The sequence below is a fragment of the Benincasa hispida genome, chromosome 1, assembly GCF_027475165.1.
Source record: "Benincasa hispida cultivar pf3 chromosome 1, pf3_genome.v1.1, whole genome shotgun sequence".
Lineage (NCBI taxonomy): Eukaryota > Viridiplantae > Streptophyta > Magnoliopsida > Cucurbitales > Cucurbitaceae > Benincasa > Benincasa hispida.
Window position 1 is genome coordinate 41097265 of NC_143478.1, and position 23209 is coordinate 41120473.

Consider the following 23209-nt stretch of genomic DNA (forward strand, 5'->3'; position numbering starts at 1 on the left):
TCTTAAAATTTGTCAGCTTTAAGCCTTACTTCATTAGGAAACATGAATTGATAACTCGTTCCAAGCTACAATATGTGGTTGAACAGCAAATTAATATCTACATTATCACATAATTCACAACCTTCTTTCTATTTTCTTTGTCCCATCTTATAGGATATCAAAACTCTAGAATGACTTATTATCACAAGTGTTGAGCTCTCCAATCTACTGTATAATTTGTGTCACTGTCACTATCATCATCACTCAAAGAGTCATCAAGTTGAGACTCTTTAGCAGGAATTTGGGGCTTGGCTCTACTCTGTTCTGATTTTTTGGTCTTTAACTCCATTTTCTTCCTCTTCAACAGTTCTACTCTCTCCCTGTAGGCCCTGTCAGCAGAAAAAGTTTGGTGCAATCAGGAAGGAAGATTAGAAGAACAAGACACGCAATTTATCGTGATTCACTTACTTCTGTTCTAAGGTTTCAGCCTCCTCTATCATTTCGGCAGCATCAATCTGTAGTACATAAAGCAACAAAATGTATAATAAGTCTGAGCCAATACATGAATCAACTTATTGGCAGATAATAGGATATAAGTTGGGTATTACCTCCTCTTCTTCCAAACGATCATCCACCTCCTGCAAATCTTCTTGGATCAACTTTTCAAATTCCTTGTATTCATCTCTGACAATGAAGTACACACAGTCAAGCTCCTATAGAGTTCCATGCCATAAACTATAAACTTCAAAGAGTATAGGAGCATGCACAACAACAATAAATTTCTGAACGAGAAAGTTGCTCACTTTTTTCCACGGATTCAATAACATCATTCCTTACAATCTACAGGCAAAACCCCATTTGGAGTTCTCTGATATGTGTAGAAATAGAGGTCCACACATATAATTAAGGAAAAATAGTGAAGTTTAAATGTGAACGGTTGAAAATAGGGTTTTTAACCTAGGGGCATTTATGTAATTGTGTAAGACCCCTAAGGTTACCTACTGTCTATTTATACAGTGAGTCCCTGTGTGTTTAGTGGATCAGTTTTAAAAAAAAATAAGAAAAGACTTTATATCGTGGTTTTTCTTCTTGCACTAGGGTTTCCACGTAATCCTGTTGTTTTTCTCTTCCCTATTCTCTTTTTAACATGGTATCAGAGCTCGGCGACGAAAACCTAGCCGTTATGGAAAAGAATCAACCAAATCCTCCTCTGTTGATGGGTTTTCAAGTTTTGACATGAGAACGGCAATCCGAGCAGCAGTAAAGGAATGTTTTCAAGATGCCCTACCAGAATTAATATCTGCCGTTCAGGTACAATCCTTGGAAAATCGCCCTCAGCCAACCGGGTATCACCATTCCGGAACCAGTCAGAATCCGATCGGAGCTGGAGCCGGCCACGAGGAACCATCAATTCACGATCGAAGCTATCAAGATCATGGCAGAGTCGGCGGCGGTCACGGCAAAGTCGGCGGTCTTGGACGTGAAGAACAGGCTGGCCGCGAAGAGATGTTGACCATCGATCGGATCTATCAGGGCAGAGGGAGCAGTGTCGAGGGCGAGGAGCAGAAGAATGATGATCTGATTAGGGTTAGTACCGGTCTAGAGCAAACCGGACTGGTTCGGGTTGAACCAAGGCAGACCAGCCAGACCCAGTATTTTGATTTTAATTCCGACCTAAACCGATCCGACCCAAGGTTATCTCGATCGAGAACGCAGCTTTTAATGTCGACCCTCGATCCTTTAATTTCGACCCGTGATCCGACCCACGCATGGTCCGACCCGAAAACTCATCTGTCCAGTTTTTTGCGCCAGCCGATCCACTTTCAACCCATCCAGCCTGACCCGGTGACCCGGTTTCCTTCAACAGCCGACCCGATGGTTTTTTCACAGCCGAGGTCTCGAGCAACCAACACCTGTTCCAATCAATTGTGGTTCAGCTCATTACCCATACAATGTGAGACAACGGTTGGCTTACCTGCAACAGCAGATTTCTGATTTGGATACAATGTTTGGTGCAAATCCTCAATCGGTTTATTCAGAAAATCCGGTAAACTCATTACCTATAGTGCCTAACGTTTCCTACTTATTTGGTTCGATGGAATTATCTGCCGTATTTATCGTTGGAGAAAAATTAAATGACCAGAACTATTTCTCTTGGTCTCAATCGATCCGGATGGCCTTGGAAGGGCGTCACAAGTTTGGATATTTGACAGGGGAAATTCCAAAGCCGGCCTCAGGTGATCCACAAGAACGAATTTGGAAAGGAGAAGATTCGTTGCTACGGTCGGTCTCGGTGAACAGTATGGAACCCCAGATAGGAAGACCGCTATTATATGCTGCCACAGCCAAGGATATCTGGGAGGCGACGCAAGATCTATATTCTAAACGACAGAATGTCTCTCGGCTATATACACCCATAAACAGGTTCATGAATCCAAACAAAGGTCTAATATTACCTCTTATTTTAACAAACTGTTGATGTTGTGGCAGGAAATGGACTTGTGTAGAGAAATTGTCTGGAATTGTCCACAGGATGGGGCCCAATATTTGAAGATTGAGGAAGCAGATCGTGTTTATGTGTTTTTGTTTGGATTAAATCCAAAGTTTGATGAGGTTCGTAGTCGGATCTTGGGCCAGCACCCGATTCCTTCACTTCGAGAAGTCTGTTCTGAAATACGGCTGGAAGATCGGTCGTGTGCCATGAATAATACCACCTCAACTACTGATGCAGCCGCTTTCGTTGCCAAGCCATCCAGTACTGATGGTGATAAGAAACCACCTCCCGTTTGTGAACATTGTAAAAAGCTTTGGCATACGAATGATCAATGTTGGAAATTACACGGGAAGCCCCCAAATAGCAGGCGACGACAGTCTTATGAAAATCTAATACTAGTCGTGCCCTGGCAAGTGATTCAGTAGATGACCAAACTCAGAAGAAGTCTCCTGGTGACGGTAAACACAGCTCAAGTACAGTTGGGGTGAGTGCAATTGCACAATCAGGTAATTTTCCTTCTTTTGGCCTAATTAGTATGAATGGTAAGAAACCATGGATTGTGGATTCAGGGGCTACTGATCATCTTACGAGTTCCTCAAAGTTATTTGTCATATAGTCCGAGTGCTGGTAATGAGAGGATTCGAATTGCAAACGGGTCTTTTGCCCCTGTTGTAGGAAAAGGCAATATCTCTCCGTTTCATGGTTTAATTCTACGTGATACCTTACATGTGCTTAAAATATCATATAATCTGTTATCTGTCAGTAAACTAACAAGAGATTTAAGGTGTAAGGCGATTTTCTCACCTGATTCAGTTTTATTTCAGGATCTGAAATCGGGGATGACGATTGGCATTGTCCGGCACGATAGGAGACTCTACTTCCTTTCTGACGAGGCTTCCTCTAGGAATGATCACCAATCGGGGTTTATGTCTTTAAATTTCTCTGTTTCTGAAAATGATGTTATGTTATGGCATTTTCGCTCCGGACATCCGAATTTTCAATATATGAAATATTTATTTCGTAATGCTAGTACTTTTTTTAATTGTGATGTTTGTATTCGTGCCAAGCAACATCCTGTTTCTTTCCATTCTCGACCTTATAAACCCTCGAGTCCTTTTTCTCTTGTTCATAGTGATGTATGGGGTCCCTCACCGGTTACTACTTCCACGGGAAAACGGTGATTTGTCATGTTTATAGATGATCACACCCATGTCACCTGGGTTTTCCTGCTCACTGATAAATCTGAAGTGTTCTCTGTTTTCCAACAGTTTTACACAACTGTCGAAACTCAATTTAAAACAAAGATTGGGATTTTAAGAAGTGATAATGGGCGAGAATTCTTTAATGCCTCTTTTCAGAGATTTTCTCGACTCTAAAGGTATTGTTCACCAGAGCTCATGTGCTTACACTCCGCAACAAAATGGAGTAGCTGAGCGTAAAAATCGGCATCTGGTTGAAGTAGCCCGATATCTTATGTTATCCGCCACCCTTTCGTCATACCTCTGGGGAGATGCAGTTCTTACTGCTGCTCACCTCATTAATCGGATGCCCTCTCGTATTCTTAATCTTCATACCCCTTTAAAATTGCTTAAAGCGTCTTTTCCTACTACTTGGTTGATCTCTGATGTTTCTCTTCGGGTTTTTGGTTGTATTGCTTTTGTTCACTCTCATGGTCCAAACCGCATGAAATTTTCTCCTCGTGCTCAGAAGTGTGTCTTTGTTGGATATCCACTCCATCAACATGGATATAAGTGCTATCACCTGTCATCTCGAAAGTAATGTCTCTATGGATGTCACCTTTCTCGAGAATCAGTCGTTCTTCCCTGTTAGTCATTTTCAGGAGAAAAACATAAATGAAGAGACTAACTGGTCCTCTTATACTATTCCTTTAGAGTCAACACTCATTCAAACCTTGTCTAAACCTAGTCCTGATCATGATAATCTGGTTCTTCCTACCAATCAAGTTCCTTGGAAAACATACTACAGGAAGAATCTCAGGAAGGAAGCAATGTCACCTGTTGAACCAGAACTGTCGGCTCCAGTACAGGAGCCAGACCTGTAATCAGGTCCAGGTACGTATATTCCTAATGATGTTGATTTATGTATGGAGAATGATGAAGGCAGGCATGACAAGGGAGAAGGAAGCAGTGATACTAAGAGAGTGATAGAAAAGGAAATTGTAGAGGATGAAATGATTGAAGCTATGGAGGATGAAATGGTCCGTGCTAATGATAATGTGGAAGATACTATTGAAGTTTCTGATACACAGATAGTAAATCATGGTGAGAAGCCTGAAGAGGTGAAAGAACGTGATGCGTCACTTGATCTTCCTATAGCCCTGAGGAAAGGTACCCGTTCATGTACTAAATATCCTATGCATAGTTACATGACATATAGTAATCTGACATCCAAGTTCAAGGCTTTTACTACTAGCTTGGACACTGAGGTGGTTCCAGAGAACATAAGTGTTGCAATGAAAAAACCAGAATGGCGGTCTGCTGTTATGCAAGAAATAAGAGCTCTGGAAAAGAATAAAACCTGGAAACCGGTGACTTTGCCTGAAGGGCACAAAACAATAGGATGTAAATGGGTGTTTACTATAAAATACAAGTCAGATGGAACGATTGACCGATACAAGGCTAGACTTGTTGCAAGAGGTTTCACCCAAACATATGGAATGGGTTATTCTGAGACGTTTTCACCTGTGGCTAAACTTAACACGATCCGAGTGCTTCTGTCAGTAGCTGTGAATAAAGATTGGCCCCTACACCAGCTTGATGTTAAAAATGCGTTTTTGAACGGGGAACTTGAGGAGGAAGTCTATATGAGTCCCCCTCCCGGGTTCGAGAGTCAATTTAAAAATAAAGTGTGTAGATTGAGGAAATCACTATACGGGTTGAAACAGTCTCCAAGGGTCTGGTTTGACAGGTTCATGACGTTTGTGAAAACACAAGGATATGTTCAAGGACATTCCGATCACACTTTTTTTGTAAGAAGATCAACATCAGGGAAAATAGCTGTTCTTATTGTCTATGTTGATGATATTATATGGGGATGATGATGTAGAAGTCACAAGACTAAAAACAGAGATGGCTAGAGAGTTTGAAATTAAAGACCTCGGAAAGCTAAGATACTTTCTGGGAATGGAAGTGGCTCGCTCAAAAGAGGGTATATCAGTTTCTCAACAAAAATATACACTGGACTTGCTAAAGGGAACAGGTATGACTGGATGTAAACATGTTGACACGCCAATAGAATACAATGCGAAAATCGGTGATAAGAATGATGGAATTCCTGTTAATAAAGAAAAGTATCAGCGGTTAGTTGGGAAGTTGATATACTTGTCTCACACAAGACCAGATATTTCTTATGCAGTAAGTGTTGTAAGTCAGTTCATGCAAGCTCCTTGTGAGGATCATATGATAGCAGTTGAACGTATTCTTCGATATCTGAAAGGAACTCCTGGTAAAGGCCTAATGTTCAGGAAAACCGATAAACAATCTGTTGAAGCTTACACTGATTCTGACTGGGCAAGGTCTATTGTTGATAGAAGATCTATGTCTGGATATTGTACGTTTGTCTGGGGAAATCTAGTCACCTGGAGAAGTAAAAAACAAGGAGTTGTTGCTAGAAGTAGTGCTGACGCAGAATATCGGGCCATGAGTCTAGGGATTTGTGAAGAAATCTGGTTGAAGAAAGTATTATCAGATCTCCAACAAGATAATGAGCTTCCAATGAAATTATTTTGTGATAATAAAGCTGTCATCAGTATTGCAAACAACCCAGTTCAACATGACAGAACTAAACATGTGGAGATAGACAGACACTACATTAAGGAGAGGTTGGACAGTGGAAACATATGCATCCCTTATATTCCTTCGAATCAACAAGTTGCTAATGTACTTACAAAAGGTTTATTGAGACAAAATTTTAATTATTGTGTAAGCAAGTTGAGACTTGTTGATATCTATGCACCAACTTGAGGGGGAGTGTTGGAAATAGGGTTTTTAACCTAGGGGCATTTATGCAATTGTGTAAGACCCTTAGGGTTTCCTACTGTCTATTTATATAGTGAGTCCCTGTGTATTTAGTGAATCAATTTTAAAAACAAATAAGAAAAGACTTTATATCGTGGTTTTTCTCCCTACACTAGGGTTTCCACATAATCCTGTTGTTTTTCTCTTCCCTATTCTCTTTTTTAACAGGATAAATGGTCCACCATGCAAATCTACGACCTAGTCTACAATATTATGTGGCACAACCAATGGCCAGAGCCACAGCAAAATCTAAGAAAAAAATGTTTATTGGAAAATGCACAATCAGTGCAAACACCAGGAAAGGTCAAACAGAAGAAGGATATAGAATTTCTAACGACACAGCCAATCATCAATAAGCTATTCCCAATATTCTCTGTGGTTGGAATTTACAGCTAAACAGATATCGGAATGAATGAGAAACAAAACCAAATATAATACATCAAGGATAATATAAAACCACAAATACCTACCTTACGGCAAGGAAAAATGATAGAATTGTTAGATAAAACAAAAGGATTACAAACACTTGAGATACCGAATTAAAGGCACAAAGCTAGAAGATGCATACATAACAAGTGGGAAGCACATACTTGACATCAGGCTTAACAAGTTTTATGCCATGTGCACGCAAATCAGCCTCTTTGTCGTCAAAGAAACCTTCTGGCAGAGCTCCCTTTATTTGCTTCCCCTCTGAACCAGCATTCATTGAAGATTTCTTACTATGGTCACTGACCTTTGAAATCACCTCTGACTGTGCAATGCCACCACTATGTGAATCAGGTTCAACATCGTTTCCTGGAAGATCATGGATCAAATTAGACATTTTGAAAAGTGAGCCAATGCAAAACCAAATCAAAATGGATGACTGATAGTGATGGAAAATGCCAGTTATTTCCATAGAATAATAGCTTCCAAGTAGGAAAGAACTTCATAGAAGTCAGTGCTAATGATGGGGTAGCCTGTTAGTCATTTCTAATTTGTGAGTTTCTACCAACAGCTCTTTTACCAAAAAGGGGCAACAGAGAGCTCTTTGATTTCCACAATGCTATCTCCAAATGTATTTCAAGTGGGGAAGCCAAAGATAAATGTTACTAGGGATTTGACCAAGAATGCACCATTAGCTTCTAAAGACCATTGCCTCCTGTCATGATTTTCTAAGACTCTTTTGTCGGAAATAATGCCAAGGAGAGTCTGAAAATCTATTATTTCTTCCTCCTTTAAAAATCTCCGAAAGAATATAGACCAAGAAGATGTAGAAGGGTCCCAATGATTCGAGACTGAACCATTAGGATTCAAAGCGATCCTTCAACGGAATTTTGTCCAACCAAGGATCAAGCCAAAAAGCAATTCTTCTCCATTACCAATCTTGAAGACAGCCAATGCTTCCACCTTTAGCCAAGATCTTGAGATACTAATCCAAAGACTACGGAGGTTGCAACTTGCTTTTCCATTTGTTTGCCACTCAAACAAGTTTCTGCCATGTATGCTCTTAACCACTTGGATCCATAAGGAATCACCTTCATTGATAAAGTGCCATCCCCACTTAGCTAAGAGTGCCATATTATTTGTTCTTAAACCACCTACACCAAGGCCTTCATCTTCTTGTGTTCGTGTAACGGTGTCCCATTTAACTCAATGATTTAGTTTTCCTCCTTTATGACCCTCCCAGAAGAAATTCCTCATTGTTTGTTCCAAAATTGTGATCACCTTTTCAGGCAGTAAAAAAAGAAGACACGTAGTATGTAGGGAGATTAGAAAGGATGAACTTACAAAGTGTAGCTCTACCTCTTGAAAGGTTATATCTCCTCCATTTATCCAATTTTTCTTGTACTTTGCCGATAACTGGCTGCCAAAAGGATACATTTTTGGGATATCCACCCAAAGGAAGACTGAGATACATAAAAGAGAGGTTGAAAGCCAGCCTTGCAATTCAATTTGGTAGCCACTGAAAACAGCTTGCTGTCATCAATATTAATTCCACAAAGTGCAGATTTTTCCCGATTGACTTTTTGCCTGGAGCATCATTCAAAAAGATCTATAGTCTTCCTTAAATTTTCCATTATCTCATCATCATATTTGCAAAATAACAAAGTGTCGTCAGCAAATTGGATTTTTTTTTTTTTTTTTTTTTTTTTTTTGATAAGAACAACGGCTTTCATTCAGAAAAAAATGAAAGAATACAAGGGTGTACACAAAACAAGCCCACCAAAACACCCCATCTAAAGGAAGGGGTTCAAGCTAAGTAAAATGTTTCCTAGAGAATAGTTACAAAAAACTTTGAAAGAGAAACCCAAAGGGACACATGAAATCTCACCAAAGACCAAACTTCACAAGGGTCCCTATCCCAACCTCTAAATCTCATCATCATATTTGCAAAATAACAAAGTGTCCTCAGCAAATTGGAGTTTTTTTTTTTTTTTTTTTTGGATAAGAACAAGGGCTTTCATTCAGAAAAAATTGAAAGAATACAAAGGCGTACATAAAACAAGCCCACCAAAACACCCCATCTAAAGGAAGGGGTTCAAGCTAAGTAAAATGTTTCCTAGAGAATAATTACAAAAAAACTTTGAAACAAAAACCCAAAGGGACACATGAAATCTCACCAAGACCAAACCTCACAAGGGTCCCTATCCCAACCTCTAAACACTTTATCATTCCTCTCCCCCCAAATATCCCAAACAATCGCACACCCCCGAGTAAGCCACAAAAAATGGCCTTTCTCTTTGAAAGGCGGATGGAGGAGGAACTCCTTGATCGTCACACGAACGTCTCTCCATCCAGCAATGCTAACGTCAAACTTTGGAGTATGGAAACATGGATTTTGTCCGCCCCCACAACAAAACCTTCGAATTTGCCTCTCTCATGGAGCCTTGCAATGAGAGCACTTAGCACTTCGCTTACTAGGAGAAAAAGAAAGGGTGAAAGAGGATCACCTTGTCTAATACCCTAGAAGCGTACTCTTCCTCTTGGTCTTCCATTAATGAAAATTGAGAACTTAGGATTAGTAACATAGCCCATAATCCAAGATATCAAACGAGAATGAAAGTTTTTTCCCACTAAAACTTTCTCAAGAAAGGTCCAATCAACTCGGTCAAAAACTTTTTCTAAGTCTAGCTTTAGAACCCACCCTTTTTTCTTCTTGGCTCTATACTCCTCCACAACCTCATTGGCAATGAGAACGGGATCAAGGATTTGCCTTCCCCCAATAAAAGTGCTTTGAGTAGGGGCAATTATGCAAGGCATTATTCTTTTTTGGTGTTCAGCTAACACTTTTGCAACAACCTTGTAAATAAGTGTTGTTAGGCTAATAGGCCTAAAATCCTTTACATAAACAGCATCCTGCTTTATTTGAATCAAGCAAATGAAGTTCTCCTTGATGCAAGAGTTCAACCTTCCATTCTCGTAAAATTCCTCGAATAAGCTCATGAAATTTCCACTGAAATGAGCCCAAAATTTGATGAAAAACTCTGCTGTAAATCCATCTGGCCCAGGGGCTTTGTTTTTTCCCAAAATCCTCAATGCTCCTCTGATTTCCTCTTGAGCGAAGCAAGATACAAGCATGGCATTCTGGCTTTGAGAGACAATATTCCATTGCAAATTAAGAGGAATAGATCTTGTACCCAAGGACTTGGAAAAAAGTGAGGTATAAAAACCCAATATAAGATCTTCAATCTCCCTATAGGATTTTGTCGAGGTTCCTTGATCATTTATCAGCTTTGAAATCAAGCTTTTCTTGCTGCTAAGAATCGGTGGAAAAACTCAGTATTTTCGTCCCCCAAACTCAGCCAATCAGCTTTGAAATCAAGTTTGCTTTTTTGCATTAAGTTCCTTTCGTTTATACACTAGAGCAATAACAGATCAGCTTCCAATGCCATTCTCATGTCCCTCTCAATGGAGGATGCATCTGGATTTTCAGCTTTTAAATCATATCTTTCAATTTCCTTTAAGAGGTGTTCTTCCTGTCTTTTCTTTTTATTATCAAAGTTAGCATGCCAAAATTTCTAAACTGCCTTTAGATTTCTTAATTTGGAGGTAATGACGCTCCTCAAAAATTTGGAGGTAATGACATATCCAGCCCAACCTTGATGATATTCATTGCTCAATGTTCTTTCTATGATACGACAACAATCTTTATTTGACAACCAACTGTTACAAAATCTAAATGGAGAGGGCCCCACTTGAAAGAGCCAGCTTCAAGCAAAAAACCAAATTGGAAAATGATTGGAAAAGGTTCGTACCTTCCTTTCCACCCTTGTGTTTTCAAATAACTCATCACAATTATTAGAGACAAAAAATCTATCAATGAGAGAAACTCTGGCACCTTCTCAGGACCAAGTATAATGACCGTTAGAGAGGGTAATTTCCAACAAATTAATAGCATCAATGAGGATGTTAAACTTCCTCACTCCTCTTGTTAATCTTTCCAAGGGAAAACGTTCCTAGATTCTTCTAATAATGTTGAAATCTCCACCAAGGAACCTCACAGAAAGCTGAGGGAGAAGTCAATTTTGTCCATAAAAACCTTTGTTCTCTATAATCATTTGGACCGTACACGTTTGTGATCCAGCAAGTCTTCTTAAAAATAGTCATACATTTAACGAAAGAGTAACCTCCTGTTAGCACTTCGGAGGGCAAGATCTTTTCTTCATCCTACATGGTTAAAAATCCTCCTGATACACCATACACCTCAATAAAAGCCCAGCCAATATCTTTCGAACTCCATAGCTCTTTGATGATGTCAATGTTGAAAGCATCTCTCTTAGTTTCTTGTATTAAGACCAGATCCGGATTCAATTTCTTCAAACATTTTTTTAACGCCAAACTTTTAGAAGTGTCTCCTAAGCCTCTTATGTTCCACGAAAGGATCTTCATTAAGGACAAAAAAATGACCTACCTTTGTCACTGGTGAGCTAATGGTCTTTTCAACCGAGAACAATGCCGCAATCTTCAACTAGTGAGATCAAATTCTAGGGAATTTCATTTTTATCAAGGGGACAAATTAATGAATCACATGCCTTGCCCATTATCTGAATTGTCTTTGTCTGAAATAGATAATTTAAATCTTGGCCATATTCAATGTTTGTCTCTTCATCTTCTTGAACTTCCATTGTTTCGGATTTATCAAGTTCATCGCTACTTGCCCTTACAATTGATTCTCCATCCGAGTCATACTTGCTGGATTGGGTAGTGTTTGAAGGGATGCTCGGAGTACCTTGCACAAAATGCATGTTTGAGATTGGGATTTTATAATCTGAATGAATAAAAGTGCAAGATTTGGGAGGAGAACTAACTGACTTGTCAGGGAAGAACCCAAGGATTTGGACCCTGACACAATATTCCTCCAACAAGTCTGAATTTACTATTGTTGACCAAGAGTCAAGGAAGGATGTCTTTTTCCAAATGAGGTGCTTTGGAAATGGCTTCAATAGACGAGATCGTTTTTTATAACTCGTCGGACACCGAGCTCGAGCAGAGGAATAGTTTTTGTTAGTTTTGGAACAGGGGATTGAAGGGGAAAAAGCCATTAACAGGTTAGAATCTTCAGCGGTTGGCATTCCAGGAGAGAGGCTACTGATTAATTTCTTAGCTGTGTCATGGCAATAATGGAGGGGCTGTAGACATTCTCTTTCAGCTTAGAATCAGCAAATGAATCGTCACATTTAGTATCATCATATGCCCGTTGAGAATCATTCCATGACAGAGCAAAGGTTAGATTTTTTCCAGCCGTAATGTTGTCATTTGTCAACAATTCATCACTCCTTTTTTGGCGACTCTGAAGACAAACGGCCGCCTTTTTCTTTCTCCCCACTAATTCCACCTTTTCTTGATCCTTAACCGTGTTCACACCTGATTTTACTATGTTCTTCTTTCGTTGTGGAGATACACCAGAGTCTAAAGCAGGGGAGGGCTACTGGTTAATTTTTGACTTGTTCGGTGAATTAAGTCGAATAAGAGGATTTTCTTCAAGAGTCCTTTTATAGGGTTTATGGCTGGAACGGAACAAGAATCTCGAGTTACAAACTGAGAAACAATAGTACAAGAGGTTTAGGATGTTTGCTTCAAGAGTCCTTTTATGGGGTTTATGGCTGGAACAGAATAAGAGGATTTTCAAGCCTACTAATACTTTTAATTTTTTCACCTTTGTACAGTACAGCTAAATGCATCTTACTGGTGCCACAACCATCATAAATTCTTTTGTAACTACCCTCTCTCATTGACCTTATTGATTTGGGCACCAATAAAACTCTAGGACTAGATGGATTCACAATAAAATTGAAACATTCTTAAAGAAGATATCAAAAAGTGTTCAACGATTTTTTCAACGATGAAAATGCTAATGCTAGCCTCAACAAAACCTATATTTGTCTCATCCCCAAGAAGATTAATGCAAAATCAATGAGCAGTTATAGATTCATTAGCCTCGCATCTTGCCTCCACGGGATTATTCCTAGACTTCTACCAAAGCAATTAAAGAACGTCTCACCATCTACTATAATGGAGAAACTTCTGAAAAATGGTTGCATAGATTTCTTGCACATCTGATCAGTCATGGCATAATGTATTTTTTAGCATTCATGAGCAGAAATTGTGAGGAAAGGAAAGGGGAAGTGGTTTAGGGAGAAAATTGTAACATCACAGTTGGTGTTTAGAAATTCAAAAGTTGAAGTAGGAGATCAACAGAGAGAGAAATTTTGAAAAGATAACTGGTTAGATGATTCAGCATCAAAGGCCAAGCTCAATGATTAGATAGGGTGGTGCAACCAAAATTCAGACCAGTAACAGATGTTTGGGACTGAAGAATACATAGTTGGAAAACTATTACAAGAACTAATGAGTTCAAAGAAGAGGAGATTGAATTGCAGGCAGTCTTGGACTGGCAAAAAGTTCAGGTGCTATTGATCAGGAATGGTAAGGGAGTTTGGTCGTTGGAGCAAGATGGAAGCTTCTCTGTTAAATCTCTTCGGTAGTAGTCTGATTGTAGAGGTTGCGTGTTGAATAAGAATTTTGTTCCATGATTGGGAGAAGTTGCTCTTAAAGGTAAAATTTTTGTGTGACCGGTTAGAACTGCAAGTATTGAAAAACTTCAGCATAGACATCTTGAGGGCTTAACCCTTTGCATTGCATCATGCATGTTGTGCTATCTGTTACACATTTTTATTATGTGATAGGGGATATGTTTTCTGGCTCATCGTTTTATATCCTTGTATTCTGAGCAATAGTTTATTTTTATTTTATCAATAAAAAAGTTAGTGTTTCCTTTCAAAAATAATAATAATAATAAGCATCTCGTCGCAAGCCTATTTCCTTACCAGTTTTAAGCCTTTTGGCATTATGGTCAAAAAAGTCCGAAGGAAGCACAGATGATGATTGACGTTTTGGTAACTCTGTTGATGTCCCCGTCTTTGCTTTCTGCTCTTTCAAATCTGTTGGTCTGCTTTTTGGGAGTTCAGCAGGGGCCTCAGTTTTAATATTGTTAACTCCGGACCTGCCTGCAGCATTAGCTTTGAGATTTTTTATTGCCTGTTATATAAAGTAACTTCCATCAGTAATAAGTCAACCAGAAATCAGCAAATATGGTTGGATAGGATTTAACATCCCTACCAAGAGCTAGTAGGGAAAACAAAATGGAAATGGGATAAGTAATAAATAAAATGAATAAACATGTAAAAGAAGAAGAAAAATGTTAGTGAGCATTCGTTGTATAGTGTGAAGAATAAAAATAATAATAAAGCTTTGAGAAAGGGACTCTTGTGTACTTCTTCTAACAGCACAAGAAAACAATGGTTATGGTAAAAGAGCAATATTCCACCATCAATTATTTTTTAAAGAAACCTGATGGATTAGAACAGAAAAGATCATAGACACACAGTCACTTTTTGTACAAACGTTCAGTAAAAGTGACTGATCTTGACTGATTGATTCCATCTCATTCTCTTATAGATTGTGTAGCAATAACAGAAAGTAATAGCTAAAAGAAATGGTCACAGCTCATAGTGGGACTGAGGCTAAATAGGCATATTTATACTGGAAGGGACTGCCACATGTGGCAAGACAATAGGATATCCAATAACAAAAATTACAAAGGAAAACGAGAACTAAATGTATTATATTAACATCCCCCTCAAGTACAACAGGGTTTAGAAACCACCGTGAGCTTGGTACGAATATTGATGAAACATGAATACTGACCAACGAATACTTATGGCATGGAGTTATTGTTAGCAGGTATGGCTCTCATCCCTTTGACTAGCTTTCAAGCAGGGTTTTTTTTTTCAAAAAAGGAAACAAGACTATTTATTGATATAATGAAGGAGTCTAATGCTCAAAGTACATGAGAGGAAACAAAGTATTAACTTCAAACATGCCAATACAAGGCAATAACCAAAATACAACATAAAGACGAAAACCCTCAAGAAAAATTAAAACAATCCAAATGAACACATAACTAAAGAGAAACCCACTATCCAATGAACACTTAAACTCGAACAAGCCCAAAACAAAAAGATGAAAAGCTTGCAAAGATTGAACTTGAAACTAATGAAGACCCACTAAGCATGATTGCTGAAAATCAAGCCCAAAGAAGAATAAAACAGCTGCTGCAACAAACCAAATGTTGATAAGGGAAGAACTTCGAACTTTGAGCTTGATAGAACAAGAAACCGCTGCTGAGGAGCCTAAAAATACAACTTTGATGTCGAGCAAAAAAGATCTCATGACATGAAATCCCAAGCCAAAGATAAGCAAACGCTCCCAAAGACAAGAAATACTGAAGCTACCAGCAAATAAAAGAGAAGAACGTTGCCAAATAAGCTTCTTGCAGGGTTGAAGGAACTTTCTGGAATCTCTGGAAGGACATTTCAGCTTCCATCGTTCTCTCATCTTGTTCGTTGTGTGGTGGGAGAGGGTAAGGAAACATATTTTTGGGAGGATAAGTGGGTGGGAGATTGCATTGTTTTATATGTAACTTTCTTCTACCATGCCATTCCATTTGAACCCACTCAACACCTCTCACCATGACTCGCCCATATCAGATGAAACAAATCACAATGAGAAGAAAGTTTTTTTTCCAATGATATAAATCTCTCCTCTAGTGGGACTAGGGTTCGTTTAACAAAGAAATCTAGAGACAAATCCTTCTCCATTTCAATTCATATTTTTGGGAGGATAAGTGGGTGGGAGATAGAACCCCTTGCATTGTTTTATATGTAACTTTCTTCCACCATGCCATTCCATCTGAACCCACTCAACACCTCTCACCATGACTCGCCCACATCAGATGAAACAAATCACAATGAGAAGAAAGTTTTGTCCATTGATATAAATCCATCCTCTAGTGGGACTAGGGTTCATTTAACAAAGAATTCTAGAGACAAATCCTTCTCCATTTCAATTCATTGGAGTTCACTCCGATGGATGGATAAATGAGACACTTAAACACCTTCTTGTACACCCCACCCCCCAAAAAAAAAAAAAAAAGTTTTTCAAGGAATACAAAGTTCAAGACCAGTTAATTTGGCTTGAAACAACCACTAGTAAGAGGGGCTTTTTGATTGAACTAGTAAAATTTGACTACAATAGGGAAATCCTCATCATCCCCTCTGGGAAACAAAGAAAGGGGCGGAAATCTTTCTTTGATCTCACCACCTTTTATAGCTCTGATGTCAAAAGCTCCGTTAATGATAGCCAACAACCATCCTACAAGGAAGCCCTCTTCAAGAAGATAGATGTGACCAGCTCCATTAAGAATAATAAAAATGATAAGAAAGATAAGATGGAATTATATCCTGAGATAATCCATCGTTCATTAATGGACCAAACACTCTAGCCAACCACCATCCACTAATGAAAACCACACTAACGTGTTGCCTTTGGCCTCTTTGGCCCCTATTGAAACAAGTAATATCATTGTTATCAGAAGGAAAAACTTCCACGATGATTGTTACAAAATTCTTAGAGCCATCCAAGCTGAAGTCATAGCCTATAGGTCACTTGCCCCCTTCCAACCCAACAAAGCAACTTTGCATTGTGAAGACTCAAACCAAGCCTCTATCTTGGGAAGATAAAAAAGTTGGCAAAAGGTTGGATTATTCCCGAACTTCTTTACGCATTGGAGTCATGAGGAACTCTACCTACAAGGAACAGGTCATTCCCATCATATAGAGGATGAATCAAAGTTTGTGGCCTCCTCCTTAACAAAAGGGAATTTGAAATATTCATTCACATTGGTGACGCTTGCAGAAGTTTTTTGGAAGTGGCAGAGAAGACCCATAACAGGATGGATTTCATGGAGATTAGTCTCAAGGTCAAAACAAACCACTCAGATTTCCTACCAGCCAACAATGATCTTCCCTCTACTTCAATTGCCAAGTTTTCTATATGGATTGACCCTTTATTTTGCTATTGATTATTAGATTGGATACATCGCTTCGGCCAAAAAAATCAAAAAAGAAGGGATTGGCGACCAAGGTTAATTCAAAATTTTCTAAAGTTTCCATCAATGCACAGACATTGTACCATGGAGAGAGTTGTGCATGACGGAGCAACCTATCATTTCAACACATCCATCTAAAAGAAAAAGAATTGCATTATTGAGATCCTTAGTGCGTAGAATGTCAGTTTTCTTTAGGAAAAGGGCATTGAGGTTGAATTTATTTCCTTTTACAATAAAACAAAAAAAATCACCAAGAAGAATGGGGACCGATTTCTATCACATCTGATTGCTTGGGATCCCATCACTCCTGAGCAAAATAGCTTTTTATAAGCTCCCTTCATCGCGGCTAACATTTGGTTCGCGACAAAAGCTTTAGGTACTGACAAAACACCAGATCTAGACGGTTCCACAACATAATTCTTTAAAAAAGTCATGGAACATTCTAAAACCCAACCAAATTAGAGTGTTCCATGACTTTTTTCAAAAAGGAATCATCAATTCAAATGTAAATGAGACCTAAATTTGCCTTATACCCAAGAAGATTGATGATGCTAAGACGGTGGGGGACTATAGGCCAATTGGCTTCCCTACTTGCCTCTACAGAACCGATTATTGCTCAATTTAATCAAACCTCCTTAAGCAAGTTCTCCCATCTACCATCTTAGTTTCCAATCAACCTTTGTTGAAGGAAGGCAAATTTCGGATGCACCGCTTCTTGCCAATGAAATCCTGGAAGAGTGACACACGAAGAATGTTAAAGGAGTTGCCATCAAAGTCGATATTGAGAAAGCTTTTGACAAAGTCGATTGGGATTTCCTTGATGAACTTCTAATTGTGAAGGGCTTTCGCACAAAATGGAGAAGATGGATCAGAGGTTGCATCTCATCAACAAACTTCTCCATCATTTTTTTTAATAGAACAACAAATTTCATTGAGACAAAAACAAAAGAATACACGGGCAAACAAAAAAACCAGCCAACAGAAAAGGGAAATCCCACTACAAGAAAGGACTCCAACTAAACACGGTCATAACTTCTCCATCATTATTAATGGAAAGCCTAGAGGGAAAATCATAGCTTCAAGAGGCCTAAGACAAGGTGATCCATCACCCTTCTTATTCATCATTATCATGGACTATCTTAGTAGAATTTGTCATTGCCGTCCGAAAGAGGTTTTATTTGTGGTTACGACATTCCTCATATATCCATCAACATTAATCATCTCCTTTTAGCTGATGATACTTTGCTTTTCTCCACCAACAATGAAGAAAATATAGACAATCTCATCAACCTGATTAGTCTTTCTTGAAGAAGCGTCTGGTCTCAATATTAATAGACAAAAGACAGAATTTTTGGTTATTAATTGTGAGGAGTCATGGGTGGAAAATATTGCTTTGAAGTTTGACTGTAAGGTGGGTCATTGGCCAACTTCATGTCTGGGGTGGTAAGGCATCCTCTATATCTTTTTGGCAACCCCTTTTGGACGAGATTGACAAGAGAGTTCACTCCTGGCGACACAGCCATCTCTCCAAAGGAGGTAGATTGATGTTGCTGAAAGCTACATTAACAAATCAGCCCATCTACTTTTTATCTTTTTTCAAAATTCCATCCAAAGTGGCTGAAAATATCGAAAAAATGTTTTAGAATTTTTTTGTAGTCTACAGTGGCAGCAACTTTATCCCATCTCTTGAATTGGAATTCCCTCAAGATACTATTGAAAGATGGAGATTGGGGATCACTCACATTAAGAAGCAAAATAGACTCTCCTTGGAAAGTGTTTATGACGTTTTCATTCTAAAAAGAGTGCCTTCTAGAGAATTCTGATTAAAGCCTAATATGGTTCTTGTCATTTTGACTTAAAGGCCTCTGTTACTTGCCACACCTCTTCTAGAAGTCCATGGAGCCACGTTATGAAACAGAAGGATCTTGTATATGATAATATTCATTGCAACATTAGCAATGGATATGTTACTACCTTTTGGCATGACACATGGATTGGAGATGGTGCACTTAAGCTGAAATTTCCCAAGCTTTGTCATCTTACTATTTCTAAAGAGGCTAATGTGGCTGAGGTGTGGAACTCCCAGAATTGTTCTTGGACAATAAATTTTAGAAGGCATTTCAAAGAGGATGAAATTACAGAATGGGCTACTTTCACACATTTTATCCCCAGAATAGAGCTTCCTGTCAGTAATGATTCATCCACATGGAACCTAGATAAAAATGACTTCTCCACCAAATCTTTACAATTTCATTACTCCTTGTGGCCACCAATTACTGAGGAAATCTACAGGAGGATATGGAGATTCCCTTGCTCAAAAAACGTGTGAAATTTCTATGGAGGGAACTATCTAAATCTTGCCTTAATACTATGGATCGCCTTCACAGAAGATGCCCTTGGCTCCATATCTCTCCTTCATGGTGCTGCCTTTGCCAATCCAGCCATGAATCTATTTCACGCTTGTTTTTTAAATATCCTTTCACTTCTGAGATTTGATCAAGAATTTTTACAACTTTCAATTGGGCTGTGGTTAAACCTAATGACACACTATCCTGGCTCCGATTATTGTTCATTGACCTACCTTTCAAAGCTACTAAAGATCACATATAAACTTGCATTATTTCAGCTGTTTTGTGGAAGATGTGGGACAAAAAAGCCTTCGAGGACATACTGGATTCTGCCATCTTTTATTCTTTTTTTTTTCCTTTTTTTTTTTGGTGTAAAGATATACTAGCTTTGAAAAACGATAGTTTTTCTTTCCTTACTGCTAATTAGAAACATCTTTTGTACACCATTTTATTGGTTCCTTTTGTACCCTCAGATATCTTCGGATTTTTCATTCTATCAATTAAATTGTCTCATATCCAAAAAAAAAATATTTCTCCATTACCAATATTATTGAAGAAAATATATATATACACATACATTGACCTGAGTGTAGAGTCATCTAAATACTCAATCATTCATCATCAGAATCCTAAATAAACAGTTATCCCTTTGACGTTGCGTTTTCAAATTACAAGAAAGGGAAACTCATATTTGTCAATGTAGAAAAACCTACGTGCCCATGAATAATATATATTAATAAGACTTCCAAAGGAAAAGCATCACCTCGTGATGTCTTCGAGAAGATTGGTGACCATCCCAGTAAGCCTCTGATTTCAAGACCATGTCACAAACCCTACAGACAGGTTGGTCCAGTTCATTGTACCTGTTCGTGAATTTTAAAATATTAAATTACCAATCTTAAACTCTAAAACTTTCAATATGGAAAAACAGCTAAATAAGCCACAACGATCAACAATCATACAGTCTTCCCCAATATGGGTTGGTTAGCTTATAGCTGGAGTTAGTGCCATAATCATATATTTCAATCACACCCTTATGTAAAGGAAATATAGAGAAAGAGTCCAGTCTACTGGCGGAAAAGGAGAACTATATGGAAAACTTCGCACTGAGGTAAATGCAACATTAATGTGAGAATGGTATTCCATTAGAGCATAATGTCCAATTGGTAACGTCCTCCTCTGAAAACCAAATAGTCTACTGCACTACACAAAGCAAAATCGGAAATAGAAGCAGAGAAAACGGAAGTAGATAGGAGAAATCCGTATAGGATCTTGAAGGTACAACATATATCGATTTTACCTGACAAGAGGAGAATCGATGCGCTTATCCTTCTTCTGGGCGTTCAATTTAGCACGGAACAATGCCTTTCTCTTGGCTTGATCATCCATTTGACCTTCTTTCTTCCTCCTTACAGACCTAATTCAGAGTGTAATATAACATGAACCCTCGTGCCCCATCTTTTGTGATTCTTGCATCCTATGCTTTTCAGAATAAGATAAATACCTCGTCGTTTCAAGTCGTATTAATCTTGTTCTTATCCAAATATTCTATATTGATCTTAAGGATATCGAGAGATGGGGTTGGGCTTCCGGTGGTGTAAACGCCGGTGAACGAAGATGGGGAAAGACGGTGAACGTGAAAAGCACGGCTGTGGTGAACGAAGTGGGAACGCGAAGGGCAGTGAACTGGTTGCAGATGCAATCCGGAAAAATTAAAATTAAAATTTAGAAAAAAAACAAACCAAACCAAACCAATTGCGATATTTTAAAATAGTGTCAAATAATTAAAATATTTATAAATATAATGAAATATCACAATTTATCAATAGTTGATACAGATAAACATTTAATCTATCGGTGATACAATAATTTTATCATTTAGAATAATTTTTCTTGTAATTATATATATTTGGTCAGTATAGTTAGTGATTATAAAATAGTAAAGGATTTTAAGTAGTATTATTGTATTTAATTATGATGATTAGAAAATAGTAAAGGGTTTTAAATAGTATTACTGTATTTAATTGTGAGTAGCAATAATTGGAAATACCAATTATTATAATTTGAAACAAAAGCATCAATGGCTCATTGCATCCAATTGAATTTGGGTCCCAAACGGCCCTTAATAACCTGAAATTTCACTTCTTAAAAAACAAACTCTATCCAAAGTGAAAAGAAATATATAATTATGATATAATCAGATTGTTTTCTTTGTGAATATATATTGTTATTATATTGATTAGTTATTAGTTTGAGGTTTTAATTGATTTAACTCGAAAAGTTCACTCCTTTACTCGTTATTTAGTCTTGGAAGCTCAAGTTATTAAACGGAAAGCATGTGTTTAATCTAATATTCGACAGTCTTATGAGTAATTTTATGTAACAATAAGTCGAGCATGTGTGTCATGATTAGCAAAATATGTGCAAAAGAGCCCAACTTTAAGTTGCTATTGTATTATTATGTCACTTAAAAAGAATGGTCAATATTGTGACAAGATGTGATCGTGATCCATTAGATGACATAATGCATAGTAGTTAGAAGAGTCAACATTGTGCACAACTGTATCTTGACCTCACATAAACTATGCAAACTTCTCATATTTTGCAAAATCTCCCACAAAATCATATAAAATCACTGTTGTTTTCGTCAAGAATGACAATAAAAACATTTGTAAAAATGATTTTAGGGAAACTCTAGCTCCAAGAGGTCTATAAAAGGTGATATTTTATTTCCCAACCTATTAAGCATCGTTCCTTTTGAGAAATTCTCGAAAATTCCAACTTCCTATTATCATTATCATTGTGTTTGAGACCTCCTTGGAGACTCTTGCTTCAATTATTTCATAATTTGCATGCCATTTCCAGGCATTTCCTTAAAAATATAAAATTAAAAACAAAAAAAAACAAGTATGAATGCCTTGTTCGTCTCCAAAGTGATTGGACCTAACTAGATTTAAGGAGCAAACTTGAAGATTTTTTACTTGTTTATTTTTGCTTTTATGTTTGTTGTATTCTTCTTTTCATTATAATTTTTAGTTTATGTCATTTGACAATTGTTTTACTTTATATCTTAAACACGTCTTATACTTCTTCAATTTTATATTGATATGAGTTATTTCATTCTTTATATTTTGCGTTCTTTATTTTTCATCACGGACTAACACATTTTATCGAGATTCAAATTTATGGATTGTTCGATGATGGAACAAAAACTCCATATGTGACCATTTACTTTCACTCAACTTTTAGTATTTATTTGTTTTTATCGCTCTTATTGCTTATTATTAAACCAGTTTCATCATCTAAGTTAACATACCACATTGAGTCTAGTATTGAAAGAGTTATATAATATATTGTTGTCGTAAAAGCAATCCAAAAGAAAAGTATAGACATCAAATTTCGTCTGACCTTTAAAAATAGGGTGTAATACACATAAAATCACTAGAAGTGCATGTTCATCTACCTAAGTTTTAAATTAGCCATAGAAATACATGTTTAATTACTTAGTCTCATAAAAATAATTCACAGGGAGAGTTTGAATTGAAGTTGAATTCGATTCATGTTGCTAAATATCGGTTAGGGTAGATCGTCGGCGTGATTTGATCGCATACAATTTAACTCCTTTTACTTAAGAAATAAAGATATAGATACATCTAGGATGAATGTCATATTGTGTACGAGTCTAGTTAAGCAAAGTAATTGTAGGCACAATCCCTCTTAAATGTTCAAATGATTTTGAATCTTACTTTTCTATCCGTGTGTGCTTTCGCATAATTTATTTCTATATTATTTTTCCTTTTTTTTAGCATTTAGTTTTCCTTATTTCAAAACACACAATTTCATTTTTTTACCATTGGCTGCAAATCTAAAGGAAATATTTCTTGTGTTTGGTTAAATTATCATACTCCGTCCATTTAGG

At 37.7% G+C, this 23209-nt stretch overlaps 1 protein-coding gene across 2 annotated transcripts; it reads right to left on the reverse strand.

Annotated features, from left to right (window-relative positions):
- On the reverse strand, positions 1-21052 carry LOC120072781 (zinc ion binding protein). 2 transcript variants are annotated; one of them, XM_039025284.2, is made up of 8 exons: positions 20795-21033; positions 20591-20707; positions 20054-20153; positions 13821-14031; positions 7101-7305; positions 588-663; positions 448-494; positions 1-368 (listed from the first exon to the last, which is right to left on the reverse strand). In XM_039025284.2, exons 2-8 carry the CDS (start codon positions 20677-20679, stop codon positions 182-184), a joined length of 915 nt encoding a protein of 304 aa, XP_038881212.1. In that variant the 5' UTR covers positions 20680-20707; positions 20795-21033; the 3' UTR covers positions 1-181. The 2 variants fall into 2 exon arrangements, with proteins under 2 accessions (XP_038881212.1, XP_038881204.1); XM_039025276.2 differs by having other exon boundaries at positions 20591-21052.
- Positions 21053-23209: the final 2157 nt, after the last annotated feature.